The 12,054-nt window shown below is 50.0% G+C and overlaps 1 protein-coding gene across 1 annotated transcript; it reads left to right on the top strand.

Annotated features, from left to right (window-relative positions):
* Positions 1-93: 93 nt before the first annotated feature.
* On the top strand, positions 94-5,860 carry RETREG2 (reticulophagy regulator family member 2). The gene is made up of 9 exons (XM_060016082.1): positions 94-519; positions 804-910; positions 1,632-1,662; positions 2,023-2,158; positions 2,565-2,649; positions 2,953-3,096; positions 3,258-3,352; positions 3,507-3,642; positions 3,895-5,860. The coding sequence occupies exons 1-9, from the start codon at positions 233-235 to the stop codon at positions 4,506-4,508; spliced, it is 1,635 nt and encodes a 544-aa protein (XP_059872065.1). The 5' UTR covers positions 94-232; the 3' UTR covers positions 4,509-5,860.
* Positions 5,861-12,054: the final 6,194 nt, after the last annotated feature.

Raw genomic sequence — 12,054 nt, 5'->3', positions numbered from 1 at the left:
CCTGCGTAGGAGCAGGGTCACTGGCAACCTCCTGCGCGCAGGCTCCAGCCGCCCTAGCTCGGCGGTTAAGGCATGTCACGTGAGGGAGTCGTCGCTCCGCCGTCACGTGACGCCCGTCCGCGGCCTCAGCGGCCTTCTCCGCTGCGTGCGCCCCCTTCCGCCTGACGCGCCCCCGGCGGCGGCCGCGCAGCCCTGGCTCCTCGCGGGCTTGGGCGGCGGCTGCGGCGGGGCCATGGCGAGTGGCGGTGGCGGTGGCGGTGGCGCTGGTAACACCGGCGCAGGTGGGGGCTCGGGGCTGGGCCTGAGCCTCGGCCTGGGCCTGAGCCTAGGCATGGGTGAGGCCACCGGCGAGGCGGAGGAGGAGGCTGCCACGGCCGAGGCGGTGGGACGCCTGGCCACGGCTCTGTGGCTGCGGCTCCGCGGCTGGGAGGCGGTGCTGGCGGCAGCGCAGCGGCTGCTGGTGTGGGAGAAGCCGCTGCACAGCCTGGTCACGGCGGCCGCGCTCAACGGCCTCTTCTGGTAAGGGCCGCGGAGGAGGGGGGCGGGGCCGGGCTGCGCGGTAGAGCGGAGGCGGGAGAGCCCGGATTCCTCTTTCTGGGGAAGATGCTTGTCCTGGGGGACTGACCCATCAGCTGTTTTTTAAAGGTCGTCGTCCGCCTGGGTTGCCCCATTTCTCTGTCTTCGGGTGTCGAGTTAGGCCTGGAGGTTCCCATTCCCCCATCAGTGGGCGCTTTTCCGCCTTTGCGATGGATGTGGGAGCCTCTCTCACCCACTCACCGCTGAGCTGCCTGTCTCTCCCTAAGGTTGCTGTCTTCTTCCTCCCTACGGCCCTTCTTCCTACTCAGCATCTCACTTTTGGCCTATTTTCTGTTGGATCTCTGGCAGCCTCGCTTCCTCCCTGACATCTCAGGTGAGTGTTACTTCATTCATTCAGCAAGCCCCGTTGAGCACTTGCTTTGTGCCTGACTCACCTGGCTGGGTTGAATGGTGAGGAGAGCGTACAGCAGGCCACCTGCCTCCCAGAGCACAACTGCTTCCCCAGATGGGAAATATAATTTCCCCTTTCTCAAAATTAATGTTATTGTGTGTAGTAGTTAAGACTGCGGACTCTGCAGCCAGATGGCCTGGGTTCCATTGCCTGCTCTCCCATTTACCCTGTATGTGACCTTGGAAGAGTCACTTGATCTCCGATTTGCGTTTGCCTGTTTCCTCAACTATAAAACAGGGACTGTAAAACTTATTTCGTAAGGAGGTGGAGAATAAAGAAGTGGACTCACTTTATGTGCCTGTGGTAGGGCTTCATATATGATAGGAACTATAGGAGCGTTAGCTCTTCCTGTGTTTTTTGTTGTCTACATACTCACTTAATTGACATGTTGGAGTAACTAGGTGCCAGACTGTGTGTGAGTTGTTTGGGGTGTAAACGTGAATAAGATGTCGTTCCCATTGTGGAAAAAGGTAAAGTCTAAAGAAGGAGACAGACATACAAATGACAACAATGTAATACTGCCTGCAAATGGCATTTCAAAAAAGCACTCTGGGACTGCAGAGGAAGGGCAGCTGTTTCTGGCTTTGGGAGTGTTTCCCAGAGCTCTACACCTCAATAACTTGTTTTCCTCCTTTCTCTAAAGCATCATCCCCAGAGGAGCCACACTCTGACAGGTGAGTGCAGGCCACCCCTTGAAGACAGATGCCCAATCCCTGTCTTGCTTTGGTGCCAGTGTCTCACCGCCACAGTGCATAGCAGTACTGCAGCTTCTGCAGGCACAGGCCCCAGCATAGTGAATGCACTGGTAACAAGCTTGGTCCCAGGTTCTTGCGCCGGTGTTCGTGTGCCTGCTCCTTTCAGGGCAAAGGGTTGGGAGCTCTGGGCTTTGTTCCCCAGGACCCAGACGGCCTCCCTCTGGGAGGTGGGGTTGTCCACTTCCTTAGACTAAAGAGCTCATTGACATTCTCAGAGGGATTTGAGTGCCTAGGAAGCTGGTGTCTGAGGCCTCCAGGGGTCGTGTCATGTCTCCCCAGTGAGGGTGCGGGGTCAGGCGCCCGGCCGCACCTGCTGAGTGTGCCCGAGTTGTGCAGATACCTGGCTGAGAGCTGGCTCACCTTCCAGATTCACCTGCAGGAGCTGCTGCAGTACAAGAGGCAGAATCCAGCTCAGGTAACCTCCCCCACATCACACAACAGTTCTCTACGCTGTGGAGAAATAGAGGCGGGGGTGGGGAGGAGTGACTCGAACTCCCCAGCTGGAGACTGAAGGATAAGGCCTGGTGCCTTCTTGAGGCAAGATTTACAGCTAGTAGTCTGGTACAGGAGGCAGAATAAGCTTCTGCCGTTCTGACACGGTTTCTTGCCGAGAGAGACCAGTTTGAATTATAGGTGTTTGGTAATGTTTGTTGCAAACTTCCTAGTTGGTGGTCCTGGGCATCCACTTGACTAAACTGGATCACCGCATTCCTAGAGGGCATACGCTTCCTTCCACCAGCTGAGCAGTAATATTTCTTACCCAGATAAGTGGAGCGCATACCTCAGCCTACAGTTCTTAGATCCTATGCTCTCCTCTGCAGTTCTGTGCTCGCGTCTGCTCTGGCTGTGCTGTGCTGGCTGTGCTGGGACACTATGTTCCGGGGATTATGATTTCCTACATTGTCTGTGAGTAGGGTCTGACCTCTCCCCTTTCCAAAGCCCTGTCTTTGTTTTCTTTCCATGGACTGACCCAGGGGTGGATGGTACACTGTCTGCCCAGTTACCCATTTACAGAGACCTCCAGGGGATGCTGTAGTATTAGTAACAGTGGAATAGTCATCTGGGGAGGGCAGTAGATGTGGGAAGAAGTTGGAACAGCCTCAGGAAGGGACTTTGTCTTCCTTCAGTCTTTTCTGTTTAAGCATCAGTTGAATGAGGGCCCTTGGGAAATAGGCTTAGGGATCTCTGAGTGGACACTCTAACCCCCAGTGCTGAGCATCCTGCTGTGGCCCCTGGTGGTTTATCATGAGCTGATCCAGAGGATGTACACTCGTCTGGAGCCCCTGCTCATGCAGCTGGACTACAGCATGAAGGCGGAAGCTGATGCCCTGCATCACAAACACGACAAGAGGAGTAAGGGGATCCCATGCCCCAGAAGGGGGGGAATGGGGGAGGACCTTGGCTTGTAGCTTGTGAAATGCCCTGGGATTTAGATACTTTCCATACCTTTGGCAGTGTTTGTCCCCCACCACTGTTGCTGCTTGGTCACTGCCCAGCTGTTCTTGGTTCTCTAGAGCGGCAGGGGAAGAATGCACCCCCCGGAGGTGATGAGCCACTGGCGGAGACAGAGAGTGAGAGCGAGGCAGAACTGGCTGGCTTCTCCCCAGTGGTGAGGTCCAAGGGAGGTGGGCTGGGGGAGAATTGCTCTGCTTTAGAGCAGCCACCTCTCCACGGGGTGGGGGTTGGTGGTGGGGCAGGGATGCTCCTGGAAAGTGGGCTCTCTTAGCCCCTTGCCTGTGACATTCATCCTGGTTCTCCTGCAGGTGGATGTGAAGAAAACAGCCCTGGCTTTGGCCATTACAGACTCAGAGCTGTCAGATGAGGAGGCTTCTATTTTGGAAAGTGGTGGCTTCTCCGTATCCCGGGCGACGACTCCACAACTAACTGACGTGTCGGAGGGTATGGTCCTTTGTCCCCTCCAAGCTTCCTGTTCCCTGTCGTGGGATGCTGGCTGTGCTCTCTGGCAGTTGCCCCCATAAGTGTTTTCTGTGGGGAGCTGATCCTCTAGTTCTACTCCAAACTCCTGAAAGACCTTAATGCCTAAGGCCTGGCCCAGCCTTCCATGTCTTGAGTTCTCAACCTCGAGCCGATTGGCCTGTTGCAGCTGCTCAGCACAGCAGGCCCATTCCTGGCCCTTTGTTTTCTGCCCAGATTTGGACCAGCAGAGCCTGCCAAGTGAGCCAGAGGAGGCCCTGAGTCGGGAGCTGGGGGAGGGAGAGGAGACAGACCTGGCCCCTCCCGAAGACCTGCTGGGCTCCCCTCAGGCCCTCTCAAGGCAAGACTTGGACTTGGAGGAGGAAGAAGATGTGGCATCCAAGGAAACCTTGCTTCGGCTCTCATCCCCCCTTCACTTTGTGAACACGCACTTCAATGGGGCGGGGTCTCCCACAGATGGAGTGATGCTCTCCCCTGGAGGACCAGTGGAGACACCGAGCCCAGAGGCAGTGAGTGGTGATCTCATCACTCCACCTAGCGCCCTGTCACCCCTACTTTGCCTTGCTGAAAATGACCCGGCCCCTACCCCCTCAGTACTCCCGCCTCTTCCCCAGGACTCACCCCAGCCCCTGCCTGCCCCCGAGGAAGAAGAGGCACTCACCACTGAGGACTTCGAATTGCTGGATCAGGGGGAGCTGGAGCAGCTGAATGCAGAGCTGGGGTTGGGGCCAGAGACATTCCCAGAGCCCGCTGATGCTCCCCCGCTAGGGCCCAATACCCCGTCTCTGGTACAGTCAGCCCAAGAGGCTCAGGCCATGGCAGAGCCATGAACCCCAGGGGAAGGAGTTGCAGGCACAGTAGGGCTTCTTGGCTAGGGATGTCACTGTTTCCTCCTTTCCCTACTGCCCTGGGGAGGAGCAATATGTGGGGAAGCTGGCTATCAGATGGAGCCAGTCTGCCCTCTGCCTGCCTGCCTGCCTGCTGTCCTGGGCCTGGTACAGTACCTGGGATTGGTTTTAAGCTTGTAAATAATTTTACATTTGGGTTAGTGGATGTGAACAGGGCTAGAAGAGTCCTTCCCACTTGCTTCCCTGCCTCAACTCTAGTCTCATTCCACGATGCCCCAAGCCCTGGTGGTCTGTCCCTTTCTTTTTCCTCCTATCCTCAGGGACCTGTGCTGCTCTGTCCTCGTGTCCCACTTGGTTGTTTAGTTCAGGCACTTTATCATTTTTCTCTCCTGTGCCACGCTCCTCTCTGCTTTATTTCCCTGCTGTGTCCTGTCCTTAGCAGCTCAATCCCCGCTCTTTGCCAGCTCCTCCTTCCCAGCAGGCCCCGGCAAAGCTTTAGGGAGGCTCCTGTCTGGGAGGTGCAGACGAAGCCCGGGGTGGTGGGTCAGGTCAGTAGTTATGCACTTAGTCGCTGTAGCCCGTGTATCCTCCACTGCACCCTTGCCCTGGTTCATCCCAGCCTTTCCCAATGCAGGATGGGAGCAGGGATCCCACAGCACATGCGCCAGCACTACGTTAGTGAGCAGGAGCTCTGTCTTGTGGGGCGAGGGGCTTTCTTACTATCTTAGGGAGGAATAAGGAGACCTGCTTCTCTGGGCCATGGTCCAAGTGTGGTGGGACCCCCTACTAGGGTCAGGAATTGGACAGTAACATCTGTGCAGGTGTTGACTGGAACAATAAAGTATTGATGGCTAGAACTGCTGCTGCCTGCCTGCCTGCCTCACTGCGAGCTATCGCCCTCACTCTGTGCTCTGCCCTTATTTCATTGTCCCCCACCTCGCTCCTGGCTGTTTATTTACCTTCGTGCAAAACAAGGCAAGAAGCAAGGATTTACCCTGACAGACGTAAGTAACCTGCCCTTAGCCGTGTTCTCTGATGCTGTGATATACTTGGTGAGATTGAGCACGTCCAAATAAATTGTATGCAGGAGGAAATTGCTTTGGCTTCCCAGTCAGTAGAAATTTGGGACCATAACAGTTGTTTTCTACAGTTTTGCCCACAACCTTAACACTGTCAAGAAGTCCTTACTCGTCTACGTGCTGACAATTAACTCCTTCGGTCCTCATTTATCTATCCTGGGAGAACCAAACAAGCGGGACCTATACCTGTATTAAAAGTGATTCCAGGCCCAGGAACATTAAAGAAATGGTGTCTAGTGCTAATTGAACGCAAGATATGTGCTTGGCACTCCTCTAGGTGATTTATATTAACTCGTTTTTCCCTCATGACCCTGAGATAATAGATACTGTTATTTCATTTTACAGATGTTGACTTTCACAAGGCCACGGCCTTAGTACGTGGTGGAGCCAGAATCCAAACCCAAGCAGTCTGGCTCCAGCAATCACCCTGGAACAGGAAGCCCCTGTCCATTAGTAGGGCGCAAACGGGAAGATGCTCAGGGCATGGGAATGATAGAGCACCAATCTGCATACTATCTCAGCTTCACAAAGAGTGGTCTCTTAACAATCCTTGCTCTTTGGGGGAGAACAACGTTAAAGGAAAGCCCAGAACTGGGCAGATGGCCTTTTTTATGAGTTCACATCCTCGGCCTTCAGCTGGAGACACCATATGGCAATGCTACCTGGCTTTTTGAGGTTGACATCTGTGCTGCATCTCTCTTAAGCGTGTGAGAAATTTTTCTTTTCCATTTGTTTTACATTTGCCTGAAAGACTCAGGGTTTCAATGGCCCTCCCTGTCTTTTGTCACTGAAGGCATAAGAACTTGTAATCATCGAGAAACTTCTGAAGAGAATGAGAAAACAGTTATAATCATCAAACAGGCAATTCAGGAAAAGTAGAATTAATCAGAAAAACAATGGCTGCCGTCTGCCCCACCCATAAACTATTTCCTTGTTAAACTTGCAGCTTGAAGATAGAGCCAGAAGCCTGTAGTTGGGTCAAAACATTAACCATATGTTTGGAGTTGCATGAGAGTCCATTCTTGACACTTGCCTTGGTCTGATGGTTGCTATATGTTTGTCTACAACTTTTTATTATCAGGCGTCCTGGCCATTTCCTGCCCCATGATGAAAGAGACAAGAAGAAAGCTTTTCATATGAGTGAAAGAAAAATGAGCAGAAATGTGAAAACTACAGTTAGGCTAAAGAAAAAAATGAAGTACAGGCTGGGGGAAAAAGGGTTGGTTACATGTTTATGTTTGCAGGGGGAGGGCAGTGCACTTTAGTTAACTACACGTTCAAACAGCTAATAGTGTAATGTTGCTGCTCCTAAACTTAATTTTAGGCTGCATTACTGGAAAGAATATAATACCTAGAGTGTACTGTGCACAAGTTAGACTACTTCCAGAGGATGGCTTGCTATGCTTGTGGACAAGTTGGCAAATAGCAGAGTGCCAGAAGAGAATCACCAGAGATGAAGGCTGAAAATGTCATCACGTGGAGCGTATGGGGAACTGTGAAGTAACGTTCAAGCCAAGAAGGGAATGCTGAAGTAAGTCACGTTAGCTGCCGTCAAACTTTGCAGGGTTATCTGTAGTACTGCAGAGGGCAGAAATTAAATCTTTGAGAAGAGTTTGATTAATAATAGTGTAGGCAGAATTTGTTTTTCTGGTCAGAGATTTTGCAAAACAGATTTAAATGATCTTTAAAAGTACAAAGATCGGGCTTCCCTGGTGGCGCAGTGGTTGAGAGTCCGCCTGCCGATGCAGGGGACACGGGTTCGTGCCCCGGTCTGGGAAGATCCCACATGCCGCGGAGCGGCTGGGCCCGTGGGCCATGGCCGCGGAGCCTGCGCTTCCGGAGCCTGTGGTCCGCAATGGGAGAGACCACAACAGTGAGAGGCCTGCGTACCGCAAAAAAAAAAAAAAAAAAAAGTACAAAGAGCAAGGACAGAGTATAAGAATTTTCCATCATGCAAGGCCAGTATATCACCATGTTGTTTTGCTTTTCGTGTCCAACTAAAGTCTCTTGGACTTCCTCCTCCTGCTCCCTTAAATGTTGGTTTTTCACTGCGTCTATCACTGGCTCACTTTTTCCTTGCAGTCTGCCTGGGCAATTTCACTTGTTCACCCATTCAGTTTCCACTCATGCTGATGACTTCTAAATCTTAGCTCCTTTCCCAGAACTTCCGACTAAGCATCTCCACTTGAATGTCCCACGAGCACCTTCTGCTCAACATAACAAAAACTGAACCCATGCTCTTTCCACTCTGCATTCCACCCCACTACTCCCCTACACAGATAGGCTTTTTCTGTATTTACTATCATGCTTGTCGTCACCACCAGCTCGGAAGGTCTGCTTTTCTCTCATCCCACACCCAGAGTTGGGTGTGGAGTTGCTGCTAATTGGGTGTCCTAATTATTTCTTGATTCAGCCCTCTCACAGCCCTGATTCACAACCTCCTCATCTCTCACTTGGCCCAATGCAGCAGTTTCCCTGCCCACACTCTTGACCCCTGCCGAAATTTATGCCCAAAAAAGGAGCTAAATAAGTTAAAAATACAAATTGGGTGAGCTTTCTGCTATCTAATAGTAATCAAGGCTCTCCTCCTACAAGGTATCATTCAAGCTCCCTGATATGGTTAACAAGCCTTCTAAGGGACTTCCCTGGTGGCTCAGTGGGTAAGACTCTGCGCTCCCAATACAGGGGGCCCAGTTCTTTTGTTTTTTTTTTGCGGTACGCGGGCCTCTCACTGCTGTGGCCCCTCCCGCTGCGGACCACAGGCTCCGGACGCGCAGGCTCAGCGGCCATGGCTCATGGGCCCAGCCGCTCCGCGGCATGTGGCATCCTCCCGGACCGGGTCACGACCCCGTGTCCCCTGCATCGGCAGGCGGACTCTCAACCACTGCGCCACCAGGGAAGCCCAGGGGGCCCAGTCTTGATCCCTGGTCTGGGAACTAGATCCCACGTGCATGCCTCAACTACGAGTTCGCATGCCACAACGAATACCTGACGCAACCAAATAAATATTTTAAAAAATAATTTCAATTAATTTATGAAAAAAAAAGAAGTCTTCTGAGATCTGCCCTTGCCCTGGCTTGCTCTTTACACTACAGCATCAACCCCAGACAGATTCTTTCCTTGGCTCAGCTGCACTGCCCTCCTCCACCCCTGCTCTACACCCACACCCCTCATCCCTCCAGCTGCTAAACATTTCACTTGTCTTTTAAGATGTACTTCAGACCACGTTCCATTTTCGAAGCCTTCCCTGATGTTCCACATCACCCACCCCGCCCCCCATAGCAGACCTGCTCTCCTAGTGCTCCCTCAGTATACTGCTGTTTTTCCACATATCACGTAGAATCTTCATATGAGTACGGTGTATGGAGTACAGAGGCGTATGTGTTTATGGATAGATAGCTGTTGACAAGAGGCCTCAGTTCCTCATCACACTGACCTCTTCCTATGGCTGCTTGAGTGTCATCACGACATGACAGCTTCCTTCCCTAGAGCAAGTGGTCCAAGAGAGCAAGAAGAAAGCCACAGTGCTTTTTATGACCTAGTGTCAAAAGTCACTCTCCATCACTTCCACTGTATTCTATACATTAGAAGCAAGTCACTGAGTCCAGCCCAAGCTCTTTAAGGGAAAAGTAGAAAAAAATTTGTGGACTTTTTTTTTGGCTGCACTGCTTGTGGATCTTACTTCCCTGACCAGGAATTGAACCCGGGTCATGGCAGTGAAACCACTAGTTCTAACCACTAGACCACCAGGGAGTTCTCTTATGGACATATTTTAAAACCACGACACCAAGCTTATCTGGAAATTATATTCAAGAATTTGGACTGGCAATCTACCCATTATAAAAAATAAAGACAATGTATCAACACATGGAAAATGAACAAATTTAGTAATAATGAATAATATACACAGTTAAACAACTAACAATACACATATGTTAGATAATTTAGTATATGTTAGTCGTAGATCTGAGTGCTTTACATGTATCAGTTTTGTAATCTTCACCATCATGCTTGGATGTAGGACCCCTTCCCCATTTTACAGATGAGGAAACTGAGGCTTAGTGAGGTAAAATGGCTTGCCCAAAGTGTGAGGCCTTCTCATTGCAATGGCTTCTCTTGTTGAGGAGCACGGGCTCTAGGTGTGCAGGCTTCAGTAGTTGTGGCACGTGGGCTTCAGTAGTTGTGGCTCACGGGCTCTAGAGCACAGACTCAGTAGTTTTGGCCCACGGGCTTAGTTGCTCCGCGGCATGTGGGATCTTCCCGGACCAGGGCTCGAACCCGTCCGTGTCCCGTGTTGGCAGGCGGATTCTTAGCCACTGCGCCACCAGGGAAGCCCCTTGAGCCAGATAATTATTTTTTGGTGGTGATAGGGGCTGTCCTGTTCATTGTCGAATGTTTAGCTGCATCATCCTTGGCCTCCACCCATTAGATGCCAGTAGCACCCTCTCCCCCACTATCCCCTTACCCCTCTGGACATTGAACAACTATGGGGTAGAGGCCATAAGTTATTCACCTCTATGCCGAGGACCTAGTATAACATCTGATAAGACTTGGTCAATATTTAGTGGGTTGAATCAGATACATGTGAAATCACTGTGTGACCTATAAAATCATATGAATTTGAACTATGCGCCTAAACTAGGTCTATAATTAATCCACAGGAGAGCTAGGGCACTTCAGGACAAGGGACTGAATATTGTCACAAAGATTGTGTATCACGTACCTGAGAAAGCAAGGCAGACCTCAGTGAAGGCAGAGCCATGCTGGTCTCTCCTGGGGTCTGAAGTCAGTTCCAATCAAAGAGCTTCCACACCTGGTTATTTAAATAGTCATATTTAGATATTTAAATAGTACCTTGCTCTGAAAGGGTGTTTGATTATTGATAACCCATGGAGAGATTTGGGATTTTCCACACTCTGAGAAAACCACCACTTAAGATTCTTCTTTTCAGTTGCTGAGGAGGTTATAGAGTCGATTTGGGGGAGGCAATGTTGTATAGTGAAAGAACACGGGACTTAAGGCAATGCACAAACCTGGGTCCAGATCCCATCTCCAAAGGCAAGTAACTTCATCTCTCTCAGTCTCAGTCTTCTTATCTTCAAAAGGGGAATACATAATATCCACTTCAAAAGGTTTTCATGGGGGATTAAATAAACTAAGAGATGAGTAATAGTAGGACAGGACAGTTAGCAAAACGGTTTTCCTTTCCCTTTCAGTATGCACTGTTTCTCTAAGAGTCATTTGAGGAGGAGGAAAACCATGAAACTAAACAGATACCATTAAACTAAAATTTGAGTAGAATTGGGCCCAAGACATCCTTGCTGGCATCCTCACGTTGACCTTGTCTGCTTTAAACCTGCTGAAGCTGAGATAAGAGGTGTCTGGCCGTGACTGCACCTGCTGATTTGTAGAGGAGCCCATTTCTCCTTTTCCTGTGGGAGGCTGCAGCTCAGCTTCCCACAGCTGAAGCACAAAGCTGCTTAGCAGGTCTGCGTGTGCTTTGTTGGTCTACAATCAAAGAGACTTAAGCAATGCTCAATTGCTAGTTGATATCTTCTGACACAGCTTGTTCAACGTGGAAAGTGTTACTGGATTTCTCTCAATGTTCTCCTTTATTCCCTTATTCGGAAGCAAGGAACCTACGTCCACACTATGTAGCAGGAGGTAGTGGCTTTGGTCTGTTCATCATCCTTTTAAATCTTGGGAAGCTCCTAGGCTGCTGATCAGCATGGACTTAACCTACCTATAGGTAGGTTAATCTGGACTATAACCTACCAGTCAGAACTATAACCTACCAGTCAGGTAGGTTATAGCTTAATCTGGACTATAACCTACCAGTCAGGAAAAGTTTTGCCTGAGACAAGGGAAACTGTGAGGGCTTCATTCTCTCTTGTGGCCTTTGGGGTCTCTGACAGTTAAAACATTCTAGCTTATGCTCAAGAGAGAACTTCCAAGATTTTATTTTTAGGGTTCTCTAAGCTTTTGGTTATCTGAGCATTTGTGGAGTGGGAGCGGGGAAAGAGGCAGTGTTTCTCTTTGTTTAGTCTGCTCCACACAAGGTTCCAAAAAATTGGAAGCCTACCTCTCTAAAGCCATGAATGTAGAAAGGGAAAAAATGAATAAATAAAATTCTTAAAATGAAATGATTATAGTTTAACAAGAAAAAATATTTAAAATCAGACAGCTATATATTAAAACAAAAGGATTTATAAAGCCCTGGAAGTAATTTAAAATTAAAAGCAAGTAAACAAAAATAAAGATAAAAACAAGTTTACAGAATATTAATGTGCAGAATATAATATCACTGTATCAGGAGTCTTTGCAGAGCTGTGAGGGGAGGATCTCTAAAGTTGATTGGGAAACTCAGTGATCATTCCACTGCTACCACCAGAGCCACCATCATATGTTGATGATACACCAGCAAAAAGTTCCATCTGGGTGAATCAAAT

The sequence above is a fragment of the Delphinus delphis genome, chromosome 7, assembly GCF_949987515.2.
Source record: "Delphinus delphis chromosome 7, mDelDel1.2, whole genome shotgun sequence".
NCBI lineage: Eukaryota > Metazoa > Chordata > Mammalia > Artiodactyla > Delphinidae > Delphinus > Delphinus delphis.
Note: the sequence above shows the minus strand (reverse complement) of the source record. Positions and strands in the feature narration are given on the sequence as shown.

Coding starts and splice junctions, on each gene's coding strand:
- RETREG2 (XM_060016082.1), top strand. CDS start 233: ATGGCGAGTGGCGGTGGCGGTGGCGGTGGCGCTGGTAACACCGGCGCA. Junction 520..803: donor GCGCTCAACGGCCTCTTCTG/GTAAGGGCCGCG, acceptor TCTCTCCCTAAG/GTTGCTGTCTTCTTCCTCCC. Junction 2,159..2,564: donor AGAGGCAGAATCCAGCTCAG/GTAACCTCCCCC, acceptor TCTCCTCTGCAG/TTCTGTGCTCGCGTCTGCTC.